Source organism: Bos indicus x Bos taurus, chromosome 9 (assembly GCF_003369695.1).
Source record: "Bos indicus x Bos taurus breed Angus x Brahman F1 hybrid chromosome 9, Bos_hybrid_MaternalHap_v2.0, whole genome shotgun sequence".
NCBI lineage: Eukaryota > Metazoa > Chordata > Mammalia > Artiodactyla > Bovidae > Bos > Bos indicus x Bos taurus.
This window is the reverse complement of record NC_040084.1, coordinates 50557381-50582891: the sequence shown is the minus strand read 5'-3', so window position 1 is coordinate 50582891 and position 25511 is coordinate 50557381. Positions and strand designations below refer to the sequence as shown.

The window sequence follows — 25511 nt, the reverse complement described above, 5'->3', positions numbered from 1 at the left end:
AGCGGCAGCAAGGGGCCACTGGGGTGGAGGATATCAGAGATGAACTGGGGTCACTTCACAGCTGGGGACCACCTCTTTGCCTCAGTCAAGTCCATTCCCAGAAAGCCAGAACCTAGGTACAAAGTGCACGGAATCCAGATGATAAATGACTGTGCACGCCTTCTGTGGCTATCCTCTCTACAGCCCTTTTCTTTACCTTTCATCCAAGAGAGTTGCCCCCCTTCATGACTATGTTTCATTAGAACCTTTTCAATCAGGAACAATAAAAATTAATAATAATAAAAATAGCAAACATGTATATAGGCCTTACTGTGTACCGGGCAATACTTGAAGTGCTTTATTTACTACTGAATTCATATTAACTCCCATCCCTAGTCCTGGCACCAATCCTATGAGAGAGGAGCTATTACTATGTGCATTTATGATAGGAAAACTGAATCAACAAGGAAATTAATTAACTTGCCTGAAGTCACACAGCTAGACAGTGGCAGAGCCAGGATTCAAACAAAAGCAGTCCCCAGACTCCAAGCCCTCCACCAAGACTTGACCTTGCCTCTCTCCTGATGAGCTGACAGCCTGGCCTGGGAATTCATAGCTTCCAACTACCTATCACAGATTATTTTTCAGTAATTCTTTCTAGAGTCTCAAGAATTATGAGAGGGCAGGTATTGTCACTCAAAGACAATGGGTTGTCATGAAGAAGCAATCATTCTATCATGCCGTTAAGAAATGGTCTGCTTCGATAAGCAAAGACTGGGAGCTCACATGCCCATCCTCATATCCTGGCCCTGATAAAAAGAGTGAAGCAAAGAGTGAAAATTTACACTTCAATTCTCCCTTTATCTGGATTTGCCAATCCCTTCTTATGCATAGACCCTCTACCAGCAGATCCACTCAACATGCTACCAGCCAAAAAGAATGAAAAAAGTCAGCAGAGAAACAGGTTGTGTGTGTAGTGTGTGTGTGATATGCTCATGTTAACATAAATGCCTATATTGAAGATGTAAACTTTGTGAAATAATTTTTTAGAACAGGAGGTTTTTTTCTCAAAGAGTACTCAACAAACAGATAATGTCACCTATCAGGCTGGTAAGAATTAAAGCTTGATACCATCCAATGTGGAGAGTCAGACATTGTACAACATGGTTGGTGGAAGTATAAATTGTTAAAAGCTTTTCAGGAAAGTAATGTGAGGTTACCTATTGAAATTTTAAATGCACTTGTGTGTTGGCTCAGGACTCTGCTTTTAGTACTCTCTTCTACTCTTGCCTGGAAAATCCCATGGACAGAGGAGCCTGGAAGGTTGCAGGCCATGGGGTCGCAAAGAGTCAGACACGACTGAGTGACTTCACATTTCACTTTCACTTTCTACTAAAATAAAAGCATCAGTATGTAAAGACAGATGCACATGGATGTTGAATGTAGTATTATGTCAATGAAGAGAAAGAAAACAAAGATGGAAACAGCCTGAATATCCAATAAGGATTGACTGATATTTGTCATATTAATCCTATAGAATATTGTACAGCTATTAAAACAATAAATATTCTATTTAGCAAAAAAAAATTATAAAGTAATATGTATAACATAATTCCATTTGGTTTTAAAATAATATAAAAACAGCTATATATATGTATGTAAATTTGTATATGAAAAATAAAAAGTACAGAAGGGTTCACTTCAAATCCCTAATCTTGGTTTTCTATGGGAGTGATTTTGGACATCTGTGCCTTTATTTTTCATACACAAATTTACATACCTATATATAACTGTCTTTTTATTTTATTATTTTAAAATTAAACAGTGGAATTGCACTATACACATTATAATCTTTTCACTAAATAGAATACTATATCTTTTTAATAGCTGCACAATATTCTATAGGAAGGTGGTGCTAATGGTTGAGAATCTGCCTGCCAATGCAGGAGACATGAGACATGAGTTCGATCCCTAGGTGGAGAAAATCCCCTGAAGGAGGGCATGGGCTATAGTCCATGGGGTTGCACAGAGTCAGACATGACTGAAGCAATCTTAGCACACACACACAATATAGGCGAGGAGATGATAAATCTTTTAAAACACACCTGCCTAATTCAACTTATTGTGACAATTGTGTATTACTTTTTAATTTAAAGATCCAATAAAATAAATTAGTAAAATGACTAATGAGTGGTTATTAATATTTTCAGAAAACTGGAGAGGTTATTTATCAGAAAACCAAATGGCCCTTCACCCCGAGGACACTCCCAGACAGGATAAAGAACTTTTCTCTTGAAGTTTCGCTAATGGAAATATTCCCCACTCTTTGGAAAAAGTGACTCATTTCATTTTCCTGTATCACTCCAGCTCCTCCCAGCACCGCTGCAGCCCTGGACCCTTAACCAGCTGATACCTAGAAAACGGGGCTGGCGCCCACACACACTCTGTTTTCAAGGCGTTCCCTCAGCACCTCCCTCTCCATGCTTGTGCAGGGTGCCAGCTGTGCCCGTGGTTGCTTCCTTTAACCCCGTGTCACACGAGCAGCAAGGGTGCTGAACATTTCCTCTTTAGAAAAGTTCTTATCAAACTTGAATGTGGCAATGAGGACACCCCGCCCCTTTCCCAGTCTCCCTGAAGCTAATTCACAGATCTAAAAATACAAACACCAGCAAAGGTCACTCAAGCCAACCTTTTCCCAAGACCCAAATTCCCCCACAACCTCTTCCTAAACACCTCCAAATAGGGAACAGTAAGAGTATGGGGTGAGTATGTTTTTCAAGGATTCCAGCATTCTTTCTATCTTATAATCTATCAAAAAATAAGCAAAGAATACATCCAAGTACAATAAATAATTATTGATAGAAAATCTGCTGAACAGGGTTTTTCTTAAAACACAAAGGTCTGTCTAGTCAAAGCTATGATTTTTCCAGTAGTCATGTATGGATGTGAGAGCTGGACAATAAAATAGGCTGAGCACCAAAGAATTGATGCCTTCGAACTGTGGTGTTGGAGAAGATTCTTGAGAGCCCCACCTTGGACAGCAAGGAGATCAAAACAGTCAATTCCTAAAGGAAATCAATCCTGAATATTCACTGGAAGGACAGATGGTGAAGCTGAAGCTCCAACACTTTGACCACCTGATTCAAAGAACTGACTCATTGGAAAAGACCCTGATGCTGGGCAAGATTGAAGGGAGGAGGAGAAGGGAACGACAGAAGATGAGATGGTTGGATGGCATCACCAACTCAATGAACATGAATTTGAGCAAACTCCAGAAGATGGTGAGGGACAGGGAGGCCTGGCGTGCTGCAGCCCATGGGGTCGCAACTGAAAAACAAAAACAATGGAGGGTTGTGTTTCTTACAAATTCAGAAAAATAGCATTAGGTTCTTTGATTTTGATCTGGCTCCCCAGGGCGAGCAGTGGAGTGGCAAAACCCTTTCCCTTTTGCTGTTTTATTTTCCAGGCTCTCCATGCTCCACACCTGTGTTAAAGAGGGCCATCCACATGCAGTTCTCTAGTAAGGATACTCTGGTAAAAATATCAAATGTGACTCCACATTAAAAGGGTTGCTGAAAAAGACAAGAAATAACAAGTATAGGTGAGCATGTGGAGAAAAAGGAACCCTCATTCACTGCTGTTGGGAATGTAAATCGGTGCTGCCACTATGAAAAACAACGTGGAGGTTACTCAAAAATTAAAAATAAAACTACCATATGATACAGCAATTCCATTCCATTTGAGGTACTTCCAGACACTGCTGATGAGAATATAAATTGAAACAGTCCTTCTAGAAAGCAATTTAGCTGTGTAGACCAAGAGTTTGCACCCTTTGAGACAGTGATTCCCCAACTAGAAATTTAGCTTAAGTAAACAACCAGAGGTAAGCGTATATATATATGTATACAATAAATACACAATATTCACTATAGAATGTTAGTAAAAATTATTTAAAATCACCAGCAAGAGACTTTCCCAGTAGTCCAGTGGTAAAGAATCCACTTGCCAGTACAGGGGACATGGGTTCAGTCCCGGCCCAGGAAAATTCCACATGCCTTGAGGCACCTAAGTCTGTGTGCCACAGCTACTGAGACTGTGCTCTGGAGCCCTTGAGCCACAACTAATAAAGCCTGCACACTCTCAAGTCCGTGCTCTGCAACAGGAGAAACCACCGCAATGAGAAGCCTGACCACTGAAAGCAGAGAAGCTGGCATGTAGCAACGAAGACTTAGTGCAGCCAAAACTAAAGAAAAAGTAAAACAAACCACCCACAAGTCCAGAAAAAGATTAATCACATAAATTACAGTGTAGCTATAGGATATTTTGCAATGATTAACTACATTGTTTTGAAGAATATTTAATAACAAAGGAAATGGCCATAATACAGTTAATCAAAAACTGCCAACTTCAGGATATAACTATTTCAACATGATCTCAATTTTGAAACATAAATGCATACATGTAGTTGATAAAAGATGAAGAAACACACTACAATATTAACAGAAGCTCTCTGTGGGTGTTAGGGTCACAAGTTATTAATAATCTTTTTATTTTTATTTTTTTCACGATTGGTGAGTTTTATTTTTATTTTATTTTATTTTTAAACTTTACATAATTGTATTAGTTTTGCCAAATATCAAAATGAATCCATCACAGGTATACATGGGCTCCCCATCCTGAACCCTCCTCCCTCCTCCCTCCCCATACCATCCCTCTGGGTCATCCCAGTGCACTAGCCCCAAGCATCCAGTATCATGCATTGAACCTGGACTGGCATCTCATTTCATACATGATATTTTACATGTTTCAATGCCATTCTCCCAAATCTTCCCACCCTCTCCCTCTCCCACAGATTCCATAAGACTGTTCCATACAATCTTTTTTAAAAAATCTTTATCTTTTCTAAATTTTTCCAGTCAGGAAATATTTCACATCATACACAAACATATTATATATATTTTAAGAATTGTCGAATGTTCAAAGTCTGTCCTCCTACTCACTGAAATTAAGGAAAATTGCCCACTATTCTGGATGTTTCCTGGAGTAGTTTGTGTAACTAGATATTGTAAATAATATCTAGGATCAAAAAGCTAATTTTTTAAAACTTTTTGACTGCACCATGAGGTATGCAAAATCTTAATTCCCTGACTAGGGATCCAACCCTTGCCCCCTGAAATGGAGGCATGGACCACTGGACCACCAGGGACCACTTAACCACTGGACCACCAGGGAACTCCCAAGAAGCTAATATTTATACACACACCCTCACACAGGTGGCAAGGACAATGTCGCCCTGGCTGTCCCAAAGCTACAGCAGAAAATTGCCAGATCCAAGCCACTTGCACGCCTGGGTGTGAGCCAGGTCTCCACTATTCAGGCTCCTGGTGGTTTGTTTCTACTTCTCCTTCCTCTTGTTACTTCTTGGGAAAGTCTCCACCACAGAAAAAGCAAAGGCAGAGAAAGAAGCTGAGACCAGATTAGTAGCTTGCCTGCACTAGCAGCTCTGATCAAAGGCTTAGAAGGGGCCTGGAATAATGACTGAAATGACTTTTAAAGAGTCACTGTGGACTTGAATGACTTGTGCTCCTCCAGTCCCCAAGGAGAGCTGGAAGCTACTAACTTGTTCTAAGAATCAAAGTGCCTGCAACTATGTGCCAACAATGCCCTGCAGATGATAGCATCAGATTCTCCCAGTGTGTGCATCTCCAAGTGAGACTCAAAAATCAATTCTCCAAAAACACCAATCATTTCTTTAAAAAGAATACTAAATGCCTCAAGTCCCTCCAGGAAGTAACAGAGGAAAGTGCCAAGTCATAAATAAATCAGTTAAAGATGCCTCATTTCCTTAAGAAGGGATTCTGTACAATCTAAGAGTTCTACTGATATTGGATACCTAAATCCTTCTAAAATAACAGATGACCTCATACACTTGACCCTTGAACAAAGTGGGGGTTAATTCACATAGAACTTATAGTCAGTCCTCTGTATCCAAGGTTCCTCCACATTCATGGATTCAACCAACCATGGATTGTGTAGCACTACAGTCATTACTATTGAAAAATATTCACGTATAAGTGACCCGTGCAATTCAAACTTGTGTTGTTCAAGCGCCAAATGTAGTGCCTGTGTGCATAGGGCATGTGATTGTATGTGTACAGGGTATGTGTTTGCACTTGGGTAAAAGTATAAGTGTGTGAATAAGTGAGTATGTACAGAACTATGTGAGTAAATGTGTTTGTATTCACAGGTGTGCAGGGAAATGGAAGGAGAGAGTAGGAAGTAACAGGAAGAGAGAATATATACAAAACACACCCCTAAATGAACTAAAAGTAATCAGTATCTTTTAGACCACCATGGAAAATCTGATTACATTAAAGGGAAACTATTTTAAGTGCTACAAGCATCACCAATCTGATAGTCAATTTATGAATTGAATATTCAATTTAGATAATTCCCAACACATCACAAGACAAGGAATATCTTCATGCTGATTATCTAGAAAATTAAATATAAGCCCATACTATCCTTACCCCCACTCAGTGGTAGTTTCAGAAGACCTTCAACAAATGCCTGATTCCTTCCAACTAAGCCTGGTAAAATGTTATCTGAAGTCCTATCCCCACCAATCTGGAGCGTACTCCTGCTGCCATTAGCCTGGTCTGAACCTCTGGACATACACATGAGTAGACACACACAGACACAGTTACAGCCTTCACCATCCTCCCTACCCACCCACCCGTGACTACCACACATGACTGCTCACCTGCCTCAGTTTCTTATATGATTTTCCTTGCTTGGTCCCATCCATCCATCCAACATTAATTAAGAGTATTATATATGTTATTCACTGGTGATCTCATGTACACCCCCAGTCTCTCAGCCAGGATATGTAAAGTGAAAAGCCTTAGTTTTTCAGTCATGTCCAACTCTTTGCAGCCCCATGGACTGTTGCCCACCAGGCTCCTTGGCCCATGGATCTGAAAGAGCTAAGCTTAGGCAGGCAGTCCAAGGCCCTATAAGGAGGAGGTGAACATTCTCTGCTCATGCCTTCCTTGAGCCTTATGCAACAATGTATCTTACCCTAGAACTGGCCTTTCTTTAGGTCCCAACTAATAATCACAGCACAATGTCTTACTCATGGAAATGCTTTTCTTAGACTCTATGTTAATGATTATAACAAATCTTGCCTGGAAACCTGTTTCTCAAGACTTGTACCTCTGAGTACACAGCAACAGTGTATCTTGCCCAGAGACACTGCCGGAGCCCTTCTCTCTGGCTAATCTTGTGCCTAAGTTATCGCAGGATGTATGCCTTGGGAAAGGGTCTGGTGGAACTCTTACAACCTTGAGGTATTCTTTTTATTGATTCTCAGCAGCTAGTTGACAAGTATATAAGACTCTGCTTCAACTAGTGAGGCGGGCACTCTCCTACCCACTCCCAGTGCCTCTTGCTGGAAGCTTTCTCTATCCCCGTTACTTTAACAAAATCTACACAAAGCTCTGAGTGACTGAGACTGCCTTTGGTCCCAGACTTAAATCTTCTCCTTCAGAGACCATGAATCTGGCAACACTGTTCACTGTAAGCTATCATCTTGGGGTCTCGTCTGGGATCTTCAAGACAAAGTAAGAACTTTCAGAGCTGGGACTCTTTTGCTCTTTTAATGTAAAGTCTCTACTTTCCTAACTCAGTGTGTCTGTCTGTGTGAATGTGCAAGAAGCAAGAGCTGTGTCCTGCTCCACGGTTCCATGGTGATCCTCATATGGCAGTATGCCTGCCGGGGTTTATACTGACCTGCCAGTGTCAAGAACCAATGTCCTCACGAGGGGAGTGGTCAAAAATGGATGAAGAGTATGGACCAAACTTCTTTTCCCCGGTCAGCCTTTCCTGGTCTCTCTGACTGCTTTCATAACTGCTTGAGGAAGTCAAGGTACTAACCTAATATGCCGGATTGTAGACTGTCAGGAGACTTACAATCCATGCTGTTATTGAGTTTTTCTAGCCAGACCATCATTCCAACAGGGCACTGCAGGCAGGAACACATTAGGGAGCTAAGTGGAGCTCTAGCTCCAGGGACATCTCTCAGACTGAAAATCACCCTCCTGACCCCAGAGACCCAGAGATGAGTTCTTGTTATGGCCATGCCTCCAGACTATACGGATGGATGTATTACTGGTGAACATGAGATTCCTGAGGACTCAGATCAGGGAACCCCAGATTTGGGCAGATTGGAAATGCAGCGGGCTTCTTCCCTTGGTAATGCAAGCTCTTTGTGGACCAAATAAAGCCCTCCAGTGACCCTTATTTCAACTCTTTAGATATTCTTTTTGTACAATCTGCTGGACAGGAATAGAAAGGTTGACCTTGACACTCCATGAACATGAAAGATTATTCTTTTCCTAGCAGGCCAGCCCTCCATCGCCTCCTTTTTTATCACATAGGCGGATATGGAAGCTCTCAGAAGGGACATCTTGGCTTTTCTGTTTGGCCCTTTATAACTTACTGCTTCTACTGAGGTCAGGAATGTGCTCAGGAATGTGCACAGACACACAGAAGATGGGTGTTTCCCCTAGTGGTCTGAGCTTGGGAGACATTCTGGAAGGCTACTCTGCTCTACCCCAGGTGACCTCAGAGGAGGAGCAGAAACCAGGCAAAGGTTTTAATGGCGAGGAACTGGACATCAATCTGGGATGCCATCAGGTCTGCCCCTGGTGCATCTCCACCCCTCCTCGGTGGTAGAACCGGGATGGACGACAGTGGGACACCCGCGCTGGTAAGGACAGATTAACTTGGCCAGGGAAGGAAGCTTAGGTGGAAGACCTGTCTCCACTCCCATCTAGAGCAGGGAGGGATGCCTCTGGTAGAAAAAAGCCACGGCACTGGGTGCCGCTTTTTTCTCTCTTACAGATGGGAGCTAACAGTTCCAGAACCACCCCTTTGAATTGTATCTTGAAAAACTGGGATAAGTTTGATCCCCAGAGCCTAAAAAGCCCCTTCTAAACAGGATCTCTTTACTTTAAGAAAAGCCCTCACCTTCCCGGAGAGACAATCCCTGCTGGGACAACACCTTATCAATCAGGCTACCCCTGTCATCAAAGCCAATTTGAACACTCTCTGGTTTAAATTTTAGCTATGAAACTATGACTACAAAAAAGAGAGATGACATTTTTGATACTGAATGGCCATGATATTCTTTAGACTCCGGAGAACACTGGTTAAAATGAAATCTTTTTGAAATTGCAAAACTGGTTATTTTTGCTTGTGCAATTAGGAAAAAGCTGGTTTATTAAAATACTTTTTTTTTGGAGCTCCAACCCTGCCTGAGAAACAAAAAACATGCCTGGGAAAAAACTCTGAAGTTACCTCTTATCATGTCCTTGAGATACACAGCCCATTCTGTCTGGGACTCCAGCCATGAGCAAACTGGTAGAACTTCAGGCCAAAGGAAAAAAAGGCAAATAGACATTTTAAGTTTCAGGCAGAAAACTGTGAGGTTTCTGTCTGTCCAGATATGTGTGTCCCAGCGTGTGTCTCCGTCCTTGGACAACATTGCTAAAGGCTAATTGGTCAGTGAGCTCTATTTAATTGGCCCAAAGAAAAGTAAGTGCTTACGAATCAAACAATTCTAATTTAAGAAAATTAAACTAAAATGAATTTCAGGCTTGTGTGAACTGGTAAATATTCACTATTGAATTGATACCTGGTATTGATGTTTGTTTATTGATCTAATTAACATAGACATTGTGAAGATACTTTTGCCAATGATATAGCTTTGGGTGATTTATATTTACCATTCTACAAAATGATGATATAAAGTACAGGTCATGGTTGCTGAAGGAAAGTAGGATGTGTGTTTTCAATAAAAAGGCATAAGGAATGGAATAACATTCTATTAAGGGAAAGGAAGTAAATCTGAACTTAAAGGTGGCTGTTCTCTGAATGGGCAAATAAAATAACCACACAGAAGTATAAAAAAGGCTTGTGGCAAGGGGAAGAGAGTTTTGTGTATGATGCAAGCTTCTTAAGACATTAAACTGTCTTTGAAACATTTTATTGTTACTTTGACTAAGTGAATAACTATTGTTTCACAGTGAATAAAAGCTGGTACCAATCTGGAATTTGGTTTTCTCTTCCTATTAAAAGAACAAAGTTTTCTTTGAATGTGGCCTTTGATGACAGACTATGGCACACATAGACAAAGCTCATTCTGCTTCTACAAAAATTAACCCCTCATCAGGGAACTTATGGAGAAGGAAATGGCAACCCACTCCAGTGTTCTTGCCTGGAGAATCCCAGGGACGGGGGAGCCTGGTGGGCTGCCGTCTATGGGGTCACACAGAATCAGACATGACTGAAGAGACTTAGCAGCAGCAGCAGCAGCGGGAAACTTAAAACAGATAAACAATGGCTAGAAACTAAATAGTTGGGGTTATGGGAAATCCAAGACAGCCACTTGGCTTTTCCTAGCTCCCCGACAAACCTCACTTTTATTTGATAAGATAAAGCCTTTCCTGGCTTCAGGGTTAGTATCTCACAATGGAGAACAAATGTCTAAAATATGTTTTCTACAATCTCCAGTGACTGGGGCACCCACTTTGCTGGACAGGTAGTACAGACATTGGCAAGAAACTTCACAAGCTTCTTGGAGACTATCGTTATCACTGACATCCTCGGTCGTCGGGCAAGGATGACAGAACAAAGGCTAGGTTACATGAGATTGAATAGACCGCTAAATATGACTCAATTTTTATGACTTTTTCTCTGACATATTACTGGCTTCTAATCTTTGTTTTCAGATATAAAGAAGCTCTCTCCTTAAGTTACTGATGGTTTAAAACAATTTAGTGATTTACACCTGTGGGTAAAATTAAAACATCTTTCTTTTCTCTCTGCCTCGTCCCTCGAGAAACTGGAGACACTTGGGTTCTGAACAGCCTCATCAAGGTAAAAAAGACTGTTTCTGGATATATACAGAAATCTCAAAGTATACTGGGGAGCTCTAAAAGAAAAAATCCACCAAACTGATGTCAGGCCTACAGCATCTATTATGTTTCCCTAAATATTAAGTTCTAGTTTTGTTAATTAAGGTCTGTATTTACTAAAACTCACTTCTGAGATAGTTCCCTGTGGTTATGTTACATTGCTAAGAGGTTTAATTAAGTTATTAAAAAGGACACTCTGAGCTTATCTCTAAAGCTTATCTCAGTAGCCAGTCTTTGAATAAAGATAAAATGCTCCAGGATATGCAACCAGGAGATTAACAACAGGCTGTAGTCATTTAACAAACTAAGTCATCTCCTCCTGGAGATGTCACTGGGCTATACCTAGTGGAAGTTCTTGACTTAAGTTCTTACTTATGATTTTACTATTACTGCTAACTATATTGCTTTCTATATTGCCTGTTTCAAGAAGTATTGTCCCTTACATTATCAAGTGTGTGACTGAGTCACAGTTCCATATGAAACCCATAGTTATAATGGTGTGACTCTGTATATGAGAAGAAGCAACAAGAAGGAATGTTTTCCTGGACCAAGAGACTAGTGAGACAGGTGAGGTCGAGAGACTTTTGCTACTCACAGGGCCTAGTCCAATAACAGCACATTGAGTGGCCCATCGGTGAAATCTTCGACAGATCTGGGAATGAGCCTTCCCAGTACTGTGGGACAAGGTGGTCATGAAATGCCCCCCAAACTATGGTCAAACTCAGGGCCATACAGGGGCCCTGCAACTGGAAACTGGCACTTGCCATGGGCATCTACAAAGATTAAATCATGGACACTACAGCTGTTGACCTTCAACATCTCCTGAATGGAATTCAGGGTGGAAATCAGAAATTAGGCACTTACTCTGTGCTCTGGAAAAATGGACAAAACAGGCCTTCGGAAAGTTAGATATTTTCAGGTAAAGATTTTCTTGAACCCAAATTCTTGTATCTTCTCATACCTAAAAAAATGCTAAAATTGTCAGTGGTGACAACTACTTTGGCTAATATGTTAATACCACAATAAGAGGCTAAAGCCTACTTGGACAAACTTAGACAACTGGCTACCTGGCTATCAGTCAGTTCAGTCACTCAGTCGTGGCTGACTCTCTGCAGCCCCATGAATCACAGCATGCCAGGCCTCCCTGTCCATCACCAACTCCCGGAGTTCACCCAAACTCATGTCCATCGAGCTGGTGATGCCATCCAGCCATCTCATCCTCTGCCGTCCCCTTGTCCTCCCACCCCTAATCCCTCCCAGCATCAGGGTCCTTTTCAATGAGTCAACTCTTCGCATCAGGTGGCCAAAGTATTGCATCAGTCCTTCCAATGAACACCCAGGTCTGATCTCCTTTAGAATGGACTGGTTGGATCTCCTTGACATCCAAGGGACTCTCAAGAGTCTTCTCCAACACCACAGTTCAAAAGCAACAATTCTTCGGTGCTCAGCTTTCTTCACAGTCCAACTCTCACATCCATACATGACCACTGGAAAAACCATAGCCTTGACTAGATGGACCTTTGTTGGCAAAGTAATGTCTCTGCTTTTTAATATGCTATCTAGGTTGGTCATAACTTTCCTTCCAAGGAGTAAGTGTCTTAATTTTATGGCTCCAGTCACCACCTGCAGCGATTCTGGAGCCCAAAAAAATAAAGTCTGACATTGTTTCCCCTGTTTCTCCATCTATTTGCCATGAAGTGATGGGACCAGATGCCATGTTCTTAGTTTTCTGAATGTTGAGCTTTAAGCCAACTTTTTCACCCTCTTCTTTCACTTTCATCATTTCTTTCTTCTTCACTTTCTGTCATAAGGGTGGTGTCATCTGCATATTGGAAGTTATTGATATTTCTTCTGGCAATCTTGATTCCAGCTTGTGCTTCTTCCAGCCCTGCATTTCTCATGATGTATTCTGCATATAAGTTAAATAAGCAGGGTGACAATATACAGCCTTGACGTACTCCTTTTCCTATTTGGAACCAGTCTGTTGTTCCATGTCCAGTTCTAACTGTTGCTTCCTGAACTGCATATAGGTTTCTCAAGAGGCAGGTCAGGTGGTCTGGTATTCCCATCTCTTTCAGAATTTTCCACAGTTTATTGTGATCCACACAGTCAAAGGCTTTGGCATAGTCAATAAAGCAGAAATAGATGTTTTTCTAGAACTCTCTTGCTTTTTCAATGATCCAGCGGCTACAAGTCTCCCTAAAATATCTGTCTATGTTGGGGTTCAGACTCATTTTTCTAAAAAGAAATGGTAATATTTATTTTGTCTGTTAAGATTCAGGTTGTCATTCTTTCAACTACTTCTAACTGGGTCTGGGATACCTACATTGAAAATGTATATGAACATGCCAAATGGCTCCATTCTTATAAATAGGACAGCCCAAGTGTTGACTCTATCTAGACCAGGATCAAAGTTACTTCCAAATGTAACCTGATTCTTTGACTCTTGCTTGGGCTGCTGATTACAGTAATTCTTTTACTGATACTTAATCTCTGCCTTTTAATCTACTTGTCTAGTTTGTTCTTTCTAAAGGATACAACGGCTTCCCAAAGTAACAGTGATGCAGAGATTCTGGTCACTCTTCAAAATGGACTCCCCTGATGTTCCACTCTTCTCACAGATACAATCTTGATTTAGAAGCTCTCCTTAGTGGTAAACTATCTTGAAAGTAATAATCGTAATCATTTTATTCTTGCTCTTTGCTCCTTATATATGTAACTGTATAATGAATTTTGTATCTAAGCAGCTTGAGACATTTAAGTTACTAATGATTGTTCATGCTTCTAGTTTTTACTGCCTCCTCTAGCTATTACTCAGGGCTCCTGGATCAGAGACCCTCAATATGAGGGTAAGGAGAATATGTTGCCTCAACAATTTAGGGTCTGTGCCCCTTACCAGCAGGAAGAAGTTACCAAAAGATTGCTCCACCCCTTTCCCTGGCAACCATATTCTCCTAAAAGAAAAAGGGAGGAATGAAAGAATTAAAGCTTGGGCAGGCAGTCCAAAGCCCTTTAAGGAGAATGTGAAAAGTCGCTGCTCATGCTTTCCTTGAGCCTTATGCAACAATGTATCTTACTTGAGAACTGGCCTTTCTTTAGGTCCAGGAACTAATGATCACACAGAACATCTTACTCATGGAAATGCTTTTCTTAAACTCTATGTTAATGATTGTAATTGTAACAGATCTTGGCTGGGAATCTGTTTCTCAAGACTTGTATCCCTAATTAACAGCAACAGTATATCTCATCCAGAGACATTGCTGGAACTGTTCTCCCTGGCTAATCTTGTGCCAAAGTTATCTCAGGATGTATGCCTTGGGAAAGTGTCTGGGGGAACTTACAATCTTGAGGTATCCTTTTTATCTATTCTTAGCAGCTAGTTGAGAAGTATATGCTGCTAAGTCACTTCAGTCATGTTCGACTCTGGCGACCCCAGAGATAGCAGCTCACCAGGCTCCCCCGTCCCTGGGATTCTCCAGGCAAGAACACTGGAGTGGGTTTGCCATTTCCTTCTCCAATGCATGAAAGTGAAAAGTGAAAGTGAAGTCACTCAGTTGTGTCTGACTCTTAGCGACCCCATGGACTGCAGCCTACCAGGCTCCTCCGCCCATGGCATTTTCCAGGCAAGAGTACTGGAGTGGGCTGCCATTGCCTTCTCCGGAGAAGTATATAAGGCCTCACTTAAATCTGTGAGGCAGGTACTCTCCTGACCCCTTCCAGTGCCTCTTGTTGGAAGCTTTCTCTATCCCTGTTACTTTAATAAAGGGAAACAGTGGAAACAGTGTCAGACTTTATTTTTGGGGGCTCCAAAATCACTGCAGATGGTGACTGCAGCCATGAAATTAAAAGATGCTTACTCCTTGGAAGGAAAGTTATGATCAACCTAGAGAGCATATTCAAAAGCAAAGACATTACTTTGCCAACAAGGTTCGTCTAGTCAAGGCTATGGTTTTTCCTGTGGTCATGTATGGATGTGAGAGTTGGACTGTGAAGAAGGCTGAGCGCCGAAGAATTGATGCCTTTGAACTGTGGTGCTGGAGAAGACTCTTGAGAGTCCCTTGGACTGCAAGGAGATCCAATCAGTCCATTCTAAAGGAGATCAGCCCTGGGATTTCTTTGGAAGGAATGATGCTAAAGCTGAAACTCCAGTACTCTGGCCACCTCATGCCATGAGTTGACTCATTGGAAAAGACTCTGATGCTGGGAGGGATTGGGGGCAGGAGGAGAAGGGGACGACAGAGGATGAGATGGCTGGATGGCATCACTGACTCGATGGACGTGAGTCTGGGTGAACTCCGGGAGTTGGTGATGGACAGGGAGGCCTGGTGTGCTGCGATTCATGGGGTCGCAAGGAGTCGGATACGACTGGGCGACTGAACTGAACTGAACTGACACAAAACTTTGAGTAACTGAGGTTGTCTTTGGTCCCAGAGTTAAATCTTCTCCTTCGGAGACCACGAATCTGGCAGTACCATTCACCATAAGCTATCAGAATCTCCAGGCAAGAATACTGAAGTGGGTTACCATTCTCTTCTGCAGGGGATCTTCCCAACCCAGGGACTGAACCCAGGTCTCCTGCATTGCAGGCAGATTCTTTACTGTCTGAACCACCAGGGAAGCCCAAATATTGAAGAGTAACCACCCAACATGGGGCTTGACCGCATGACCCTGGAATTAAGAGTCCCATGCTCTACTGATTAAGCTACCAAAGCCCTGATTAACTCCTCTCATTCCCCTTCCCCAAACCAAAATATAGAACCTTGATCCCCACATTCCTAACACCAGGTACTTGCTTAGGTACTGTTTCAAACCAGAGACGACTCAAAGTGGTTTCCATTCATCCATGCAGAAGAAGCCTCTCTCAGAGGCCCCAGCAGCCATGCATATTCCAATACTCCACTCCAACACACACACACACACACACACACACACACACACACACACACATACACACAAACTAACACACATGACGATCTGGTCCCTTAACATCAACCCAGGTTGAGTTGACTTTCCCTGCCCCACTGCCAACAAGAACTTGACCCCTGGCAACCATCCCCATCCCTACCCTCACACATATGTTCATCCTCTAGCTCTGGCCCCATTCAGCCCACTTTTATTCCACCAGTTTAGAATTATAATTCTCACAGGCCTACATCAAGATCACACAACAAAGATACAAGATTGTATTTCTTTGGTCAAAACGTACATATAATATCAATAATAATACCTCACATAGCACCAGACTTACAAAGAATCTGTTGACATTTTTTCCTCATTTTCCCACAAAGTTCTTGAATTTTCCAGCTCTACTACTCTCCAGGTATGATCTACAGACACCCAACTGGAATAGAAGGGAGTGTTTTGAACTTATGACACAGAATCCTATGTACCTATATCCACATGTGAACTATCTAAGACCAGTCTGTACTCAAAAGGAGCATGCGAGATAGGCAGTGAGTCCATCGCGACCACCCAACCTCAGGTGCCGCAGTGCTGGATAAACCAGAAACTGGAAAGCCACCACCATCCAAAGGAAATTAAGGCAGACTGACAAAACTAGGACACTAGGGGACTTTAAGTCCTGTTTCAGTGACAAGTATGAAATCCACTAGGTAGGCTGCTGGAAGAAAAGCCCTTGTGTAGAACGTGGCAGGACTTGTGTCAGCTTTGCTAGGAACATGGTTTGTGCAGGATGACAGGCGAGAAGCTCCATCTCTCCTCCTCTGCCTCTACCGATCCTGACACAGAAAACCAACCTTGGCCCCGGACACCACAGCCTGGTGTCTCCACAAAGCACAGCCAAGCTCACAGGCTTGGGCCCAGAATTCTCCACTGTGCTGCCCCCACCCCCGGCCCCCAGCAACTCCCCAAACCTGAGAGCTTCATAGGGCTTGCCTTTAATCAGCCGTTCAGGTCTCGTCCCAGGTAAGGTCCACATTGCCTGGGCCAAGTGTCCAAAGACAGTAGCATCGAGGGTGGAGAGCTTGGGCCCCATGATGTACTTCTTGTCACCTGCAGCAGAGAAAGAGAGAGGTCACTGGCTGGCCCTTGCTGTCCTGCTAAGTCACAATGGCATTCAGCATCTTCCATCATACATCTGCTTAACAGAGCATCAGAAGCTTTGCAAAACCAAATGCATGCACCTTCTTTTACCAAAAACTAGAAACAAAGGTAAAACAAACAATTCTGCGATATATCAACTGATATGATAGCACAGCAGGGAAGTAACTGGGAATATACCAAGGTAAGCGGATGAGGGAGGGGGTTCATGGAGAAAAGGGAGAACTTATCACCCCTAGAACCCCAGAGGCACCTCCTTGTCTCCAACTCCAGTTGTTAAAGCTTGAAATGCTTAAGAACATCTGGACATTTGCTTAAACCATCTCAAGTCAAGCACAGCCAGCCTCGGCACTTACTTTATTAAATTACTACATTTCCTTGGGGAGAACCAGAACCCTAAGCTACTTAGGAAGTCTGGAGGAAGCAAGGCTCTGTATGATGTCTCCATGGTCTTGGCAAGGTTCTCACCACTGAGCACCAACAGGAAACAAACATAAAGAGAAGCTTTAAAACTTTAGGATAAAAAGGTGGCCCAGGAGGAAATGGATCCATCCTCCTTCACATCCTGGTCCCACTGTTATTCACTATGAAAGCCTGCTCATTAATCAACCTCTCCAAGCCTCGGTTCTCCCATCTGGAAAAGGAGATGATATTAAAGGTATTTCCTAGGACCACTGTGGGGATTAAATTTCATAACACATGTAAAGCACTTAGCACCAAATCTGGGTAACTCATCAAATACCAGCACTCATGATAAGAGCCCTTCTGTTTTTCCAGTCTATTCCATATCTCACCCAAAGCTAAATCTCTAGGACATTCTTTTCATAGTGACACTGCCTTTTACAACTTTTAATGATTTATGAAATGGGCTATGAAATACAGTCCAAACTCAACCTGTAGTCCAAGGCTCATCACATTCTGCTCCCACCCACATTCCGGCTTTGCCCCTCACCCTTCTTTAACCCAGCAGGCCTGGGACAGCCCCATTCACCAGCCCACTTCATGCTTCCCACTGCTACACCTCTGCTCATGCTGCACCCACACATCTCCTTGCCCTCCCAAAACCCATATGTGCCCCCTACTTCTCTCCATCTCATAAACTATATTCATCTTTCCAGCACGAGCCTTCTTTCAAAGCCCTCTCATGGCAATGGAAGCTTTCAGTCAGACAGCTCTCTTTCAAATTTCACTTTTACACATACGACCCAGATTCAAAGGGAAGAAAACAGGTTAAAGGAGAGCTATAATGGCTTCCTGGCTCCCCTGAAATTTCCTTAAACTGCTAAAAGGAAAGAGTCTAAGGGAAATGCTAGAGTACAATGTGAAGTCTGTTGTAGACTCCAAAAATTTGGGGGAGCAAGAGGAAAAAATGTACATGAGTTTTATAAAAACTTAGGAAACCTAAAAATAGAGCACATAAGACCTTGATAAAAAAAAAAGAAAAATAATAACCATAAATATAATCATTTGAATCCATACATCAACTAATACATATAGCGTTCAGCCCAAATTTGCTTTTTGGCTCAGAACATTAAAGCTAGAAGGACCCTGAGTTATTAATAACAACAGAAACAGACTAAAAATGCCAGCACCCAGTCTCCTGACTCCCAGCCTGATACTCTCTGCTCTGCACAAGCTGCCACAGAAAGCTTCATCTATGAGATAAAGACCCCAAGGAACAGCAGGAGGGCTAAGCTGTGAATGTTTACAAAAGGATGCTTTTCATCAGGAGGGAATACAGAATATAGAAGGAGAAAGGAAGAAAAGTCTAAGGGTTTTTAAAGGTACTTGCCCCCTCCCTCAAAAAATGGATAGAATTTAGCATTCATGGTAGACACACAATTATACATGTATACACACACACACTACAGTTATAAATTTAAAGAGTATAAAAATACTCTGTTATTAAGAAGTCCTCAGAGTACCCAATGGCAGGAAACTTTAAAAAAAAAACTTTCCTAATTAATTTTTTAGTTAATTTTAGACTTATAGAAAAGTTACAAAAATAGCAGTTTCTGTATACCCTTCAACTAGCTTCTGCTAAAATGAACAGCTAAGGTAACCATCGAAAAAGCAAGAGAGTTCCAGAAAAACATCTGCTTTATTGACTGTGCCAAAGCCTTTGACTGTGTGGATCACAATAAACTGTGGAAAATTCTGAAAGAGATGAGAATACCAGACCACCTGACCTGCCTCTTGAGAAATCTGTACGCAGGTCAGGAAGCAACAGTTAGAAGTGGACATGGAACAACAGACTGGTGCCAAATACGAAAAGGAGTACGTCAAGGCTGTATGTTGTCACCCTGCTTATTTAACTTATATGTAGAGTACATCATGAGAAACACTGGGCTGGAGGAAGCACAAGCTAGAATCAAGATTGCCGGGAGAAATAGCAATAACCTCAGATATGCAGATGACACCATCCTTATGGCAGAAAGTGAAGAGGAACTAAAAAGCCTCTTGATGAAAGTGAAAGAGGAGAGTGAAAAAGTTGGCTTAAAGCTCAACATTCAAGAAATTAACATCATGGCATCTGGCCCCATCACTTGATGGCAAATAGATGAGGAAACAGGGGAAACAGTGTCAGACTTTATTTTGGGGGGGCTCCAAAATCACTGCAGATGGTGGCTAAACCATGAAATTTTAAAAGACGCTTACTCCTTGGAAGGAAAGTTATGACCAACCTAGACAGCATATTAAAAAGCAGAGACATTACTTTGCCAACAAAGGTCCATCTTGTCAAGGCTATGGTTTTTCCAGTGGTCATGTATGGATATGAGAGTTGGACTATAAAGAAAGCTGAGCGCCGAAGAATTGATGCTTTTGAACTGTGGTGTTGGAGAAGACTCTTGAGAGTCCCTGGGACTGCAAGGAGATCCAGCCAGCCCATCCTAAAGGAGATCAGTCCTGAGTGTTCATTGGAAGGACTGATGTTGAAGCTGAAACTCCAATACTTTGGCCACCTGATACAAAGAAGTAACTAATTGGAAAAGACCCTGATGCTGGGGAAGATTGAGGGCAGGAGGAGAAGGGGATGACAGAGGATGAGATGGTTGGATGGCATCACCGACTCAATGGAGATGAGCTTGAGTAAACTCCAGGAGTTGGTGATGGACAGGGAGGCCTGGTGTGCTGTGGTCCATGGGGCCGCAAAGAGTCAACATGACTGAGCGACTGATCTGAACGGAACCAGGCAACCACAGTACATTTATTGTTGCTGTCGTTGCTTAGTCGCCCAGTCGTGTTGGACCCTTTTGCAATCCCATGGATTGGGATTCTCCAGGCAAGAATACTGGAGTCAGTTGCCATTTCCTTTCTCCAGGGGATCTTCCCAACCCAAGGATCAAATCCATGTCTCCTGCCTGCATCTCCAGCCTTGCTGGCAGATTTTTTACCACTGAGCCACCAGGAAAGTCCCTCAGTACATTTACCAAAACTAAGAAATTAACATCAATATAATTCAATTAACAGTGCTGTACCCTTCGTTAAAATGTTAGTGGTTTTTCAACTAATGTTCTTCTCTGCCTCAGGATCCCACATTGCATGTAGTTGTCAGGTCGCCCTAGTTCCTCAGTCTCTCCTTGTCACCCCCGCCCCCACCTACCCCACCACACAGCCATGTCCTGCAAGATCTTAGTTCCCTGACCAGGGATTGAACCCCATATAGTGAGCACAGAGGTTTAACCACTGGACCGTCAGGGAAGTCCCTCCTTGTCTTTCATAACCTTGACATTTTTAAAGAATACTGATCAGCTATTTTGCAAAATGGTCATCAACTTGGGTTTGTCCAAGGTGATTAATCATTAGAGTAGTCATCCACATTTACAAATGCTCCTGTGATGGTTATTTCATATGTCAACCTGACTACAGCATGGGGGGCTAAGTGATGTGGTCAAACATTATTCTGGGATTTAGGCAATGGCACCCCACTCCAGTACTCTTGCCTGGAAAATCCCATGGATGGAGGAGCCTGGTAGGCTGCAGACCATCGGGTCGCGAAGAGTCAGACACGACAGAGCGACTTCACTTTCACTTTTCCCTTTCATGCATTGGAAAAGGAAATGGCAACCCACTCCAGTGTTCTTGCCTGGAGAATCCCAGGGACGGGGGAGCCTGGTGGGCTGCCGTTTATGGGGTCACACAGAGTCAGACACGACTGGAGCGACTTAGCAGCAGCAGCAGCAGGGCAAGATTAACATTTAAGTGATAGGCTGAGCAAAGTAGCGCACTCTCCGTCGTGCAGGTGGGCCTCCTCCAGATAGTTGAAGGCCTTCATATGACAAGAGGGCGGACTCTCCCCGGAGGAAGAGAAAATTCCTACTACCTAATTGCCTCTCAACTAGGACAGAGGCCTTTGCTGACTTCAGACTTAAATGGAAACACTGGCTTTTCCAGGGTCTTGAGCCAGTTCTGCCTGGAACTACACCATCAGCCCTCCTTGGTCTCCAGCTTGCCAACCCCCTCTGCAGATCTTGGTATCTGTCAGCCTCCATAATTGTATGAACCCATATAAATTTATTATATGAGAGAAACAGACATGGATAGATCCAGATATCTAGATCTGTATCTCCTATTGGTTTATTTCTCTGGAGACCCCCAATACCCCTTCTCAGAGCATCATATCAGGAGGTCCATAATGTCCATACGTCTTATCACTGGGGATATTAACCATGACCACATGGTAAAGGTAGTATCCATAAGGTTTCTTCCCTGTAATGTCACTAGTTTTCCTTTTGCAGTTAATAACCTTGGGGGAGAAACTTTGAGACTCTATCACTATCCTGTTTCTCCTCAAACTTTGGCCCACTAATTTTAGCATCCATCAGTAGACATCAAATGAAACAACTAAATACTGTGGAGTTTGCCTAATCAGGATTTTCTATTGCTCTATTACTTCTACATCTATTGATTCAAATACTACTATTCCCTTCATCCCCCTTTTACTGACATATTCAATTATTTATATAAGCATGCACTTGTCAATATTTCTTTTACTCCAGTAAAGAGTAATCCAGTACTCTCCTTATTCCTTATGTTGCTCAAATTGTTCCAAATTTGGTCTTTTGAGCTTAGCAGGAAGTATTTTTAAGAAAAAGACTGAATTTAGATTAGATTCTGGTTCGAGATGAAAAGGCCAAGTCAAAGTCTCAAGTCTGTAGCATCCCCAGGCTTCCCCAAGTGGGCCCCAGTTCTAACTACTGGAGGGTTTCAGCAAAAATAGAACATGAAGGGCCCTTCTGAAGGGCACTGAGGAAGAAGGCTTGGGTGATGAGGCAACTCCAGCTTCATTTTCATGTGTAGAGATGCACAGAAGCAGTTGACAGTACTCCCAGCACCACCTCCCATCTCATCCTTCCTCAGATAACCTCCACTGGCCTAACTCAACACTTCCCTAAGGCTCAGATCACAGGCTCCCTCCTCCACTCCAGAAAGGTTACCTGCACCGTCCAGTGCCGAGCACCTCTCCTCTGCCAACCCCCAGAGGCACATCTGCTTAGAGCAGGGCTGCTCAAAGAGCAGTTTGGGACCAGCTGCATCAGCATCACAAATGCCACCTATTGAATCAAAATGACTGAGAGTGAGACTGGGAGAGAATCTGTGTTTTAACAAGCTTTTGGGTCAGTGATTCTTAGACAGCCAGTAATTCTTGGACCACGCTTTGAATAGTGCTGTTCCAGATGATTCTCATGTACACTGAAGTTTGAGAAGTGCTGGTCTAGACTAGAGTATATCAGTGTTCTTAAACTCAAGCATGCATCATAATCCTCTGGAGGGCTTTTTAAAAATACTGATTTGTCTCCCACAAATCCCCAGGTTTTGGATTCAGTAGGTATGGGTGGGACTCAAGACTCTGCCTTTCTAACAAGAGCTCAGGTAGTGCTAAGGCTGCTGGTCCAGGAACCACACTTTGGGAAACACTCACCTAAATCAATCATTAGGTAATTCACACATGTCATCTCATAGTCTTATTTATGTGTGTGTCCTATCTCCTCAAGTAGTGTTTAATCTCCTTGAGGGCAGGTAACCCTCTTTTACTTTTCTGTCCATCTGAAATCTATCATAGTAGAAATCATCAAATAAGGTGTTGATAGCCTTAAGTATTAACCACCTTTATCCCTAGTGGCTTAGTGCTAAAGAATCCACCTGCCAACACCTGCCAATAGGTTAGATCCCTGGGTCTGGAAGATCTCCATTGGAGGTAGAAATGACAACTCATTTCAGCATTCTTGCCTGGGTAATCCCATGAGGACAGAGGAGCCTGGCAGGCTACAGTCTGTGGGATCACAAAAGAGTTGGACACGACTGAATAACTAAACAAGAACAACAGCAACTAGATTTAAGTATGCTTGATCTCTGTGCTTTCTTAGCATAGAGAACTCCTGTAAGGATTTTAAAACGTAAAAATGTGAAAGCATTTTGCAAACTACAAGGTGCTATTCTAACATATGCAATTATTTTACACTCATCACCAATAACAGAACAAGTACTATTTGTGGGCAGAACGCTCCAACTTTCCTCCCAGTATAGAAATCCCTTCACCCACTTTCTGACCAGACAGTTCCCACACCCAAGCCCTCCAGGAATTTATCCATCATTTCCTGGGCAAGGCAGGCAATTTTATGGTTAGTCAGTTCCTTATACTGAGACAAAATATGTCTCCTGGGGACATCTACCATTGATTCCAGATCTTTCCTCTGGAAGCACACAAAGTATTTATGGCCATATTTACTCTACATGGCAGGGCTTCTCTGGTAGCTCAGTGGTAAAGAATCCATCTGCCAATGCTGGAGATGCATATTTGATTCCTGAGTTGGGAAGATCCCCTGGAGAAGGAAATGGCAACCCAGTCCAGTATTCTTATCTAGGAAATACCAAGAACAGAAGATTCTGGCAGGCTACAGTCCATGGAGTTGCAAAGAGTCAAACATGACTTAGACGTTAAACAACAACTCTGCATAGCACTCCTAGGAAAATTAAATCTCCATTAACATGCTTCTAGGTAAAAACTGATGACTTGTTTTCACATGTATCACTGTAGGATAGTGAGTAGAGTGTTTGGGAAGCAGCTACAGAAATGAACACAGAATTACATCTACTTACTCCCTTACTAATTCTGTTCCCAGCTTTTACTGGCCACTATCAGCTCCATTTCTGCCATTTAGCTAAATTTCCAAGTGCTGTAAGTGGCAAAAAAGACTGGCTATGCAGGAAAATATTGTTCTAGAGAGAAATTAAAAATTAATAGTCAAAAGACTTTCAAGCACTCATTTTTCTATTAGTCTAAGAATAAATGATAATTAATATGTTTCACCTACTTAGTGTTCCCTATACTTGAGCACCAACACCATTTATAAGCAGATAATTCCAGTGAAGTCAATGTCGATATCATTCCTTTTCTAACTGTCCCTCTCTCAATTAACTGAGACTAAGGACTATTGAGAAAGAAAATTTTGAGTACCTTCCCCAAGGATGGCACAGATCCCAGTAATGTTCCAACCTTCAAAGAACACACACTTGAAGTTCTTTTTCTGCATGAGACTCTCCCAGAGGGCAAAGCAGCAGGAAATCTGCGTTCTAGTCTCTCTTACACTCTTATCAGACTTCTCTTTGTCAGAAACAATAGGACAGGCCACTTCTTAAAAAGCTCTTGTTCATATTCCCAGCATACTCTAAAATCACTGAATGTGTGATTCTTTCAACTGCAGGGGGTGCTATCTTATATAAGAGATGATTAACAGTCCTTATGGGTAAATATCAGAATTAAAATCATTAACTTTTACAACATTCTGACATTTACTGCTGCTGCTGCTGCTAAGTCACTTCAGTCGTGTCCGACTCTGTGTGACCCCATAGATGGCAATGCACCAATTGGCTTACACTCTGGGAAAAAATTAAGGTGGTTGGGGGTGGGGGTGGGGGGCAGGCACCAGAAGAAGCCCCTGAATTTAATCGCTCCTCAGATTGCATTCTGGAAGGCAACTAGATACTCCTATAATCTTCTACAAAATTCCCTAGAGGAACATACAAGAGAATTTTTTTCAGTGTACATGCATTATCTTGACCCCTTCCCTAATTGCCATCTCACCTCTTCCTCCCGATTTTCTCTTTGTTGATGTCCCTGCTCTTAAAATTTTCTGTGGATCAAACAAGGATGCACATACATTCTCCACTATAAGGACAGGATTGCACTTGCTCTTCTGAACTTCAGTCCTCCTATTAATGTGTCTGAACACCTTCTGAACTCCACACTCAAAGCATTCATGCACATACCTTGTAATTTTAAGGAAGTGGGACAAAGGAATTGCAGCAGTCGTAGAAAAAATTCATATATGGGAGATCTAGAGCAGGAAAACATTTCCCAGGAGGAGGCAAATACCTGATTAGCTTCACTTATTATTATAATTTAATATCACTAAACAGCAGCTTCTGGAAGTTTTCAAGAACCATAGCTGACATCTCTAACAATGACGCAGCGTTACTGACTCACTGATG

General features: G+C 42.4%; 1 protein-coding gene across 4 annotated transcripts in view; it reads right to left on the bottom strand.

The window, feature by feature from the left end:
• FAXC (failed axon connections homolog) overlaps positions 1-25511 on the bottom strand; it is a 78016-nt gene that overhangs the window by 10771 nt on the left and 41734 nt on the right. For all 4 annotated transcript variants that reach the window (XM_027551357.1, XM_027551358.1, XM_027551356.1 and 1 more), the window contains one exon: positions 16854-16970. In XM_027551357.1, the coding sequence (XP_027407158.1) occupies positions 16854-16970 (117 nt within the window). The remainder of the gene's footprint in view (positions 1-16853; positions 16971-25511) is intronic.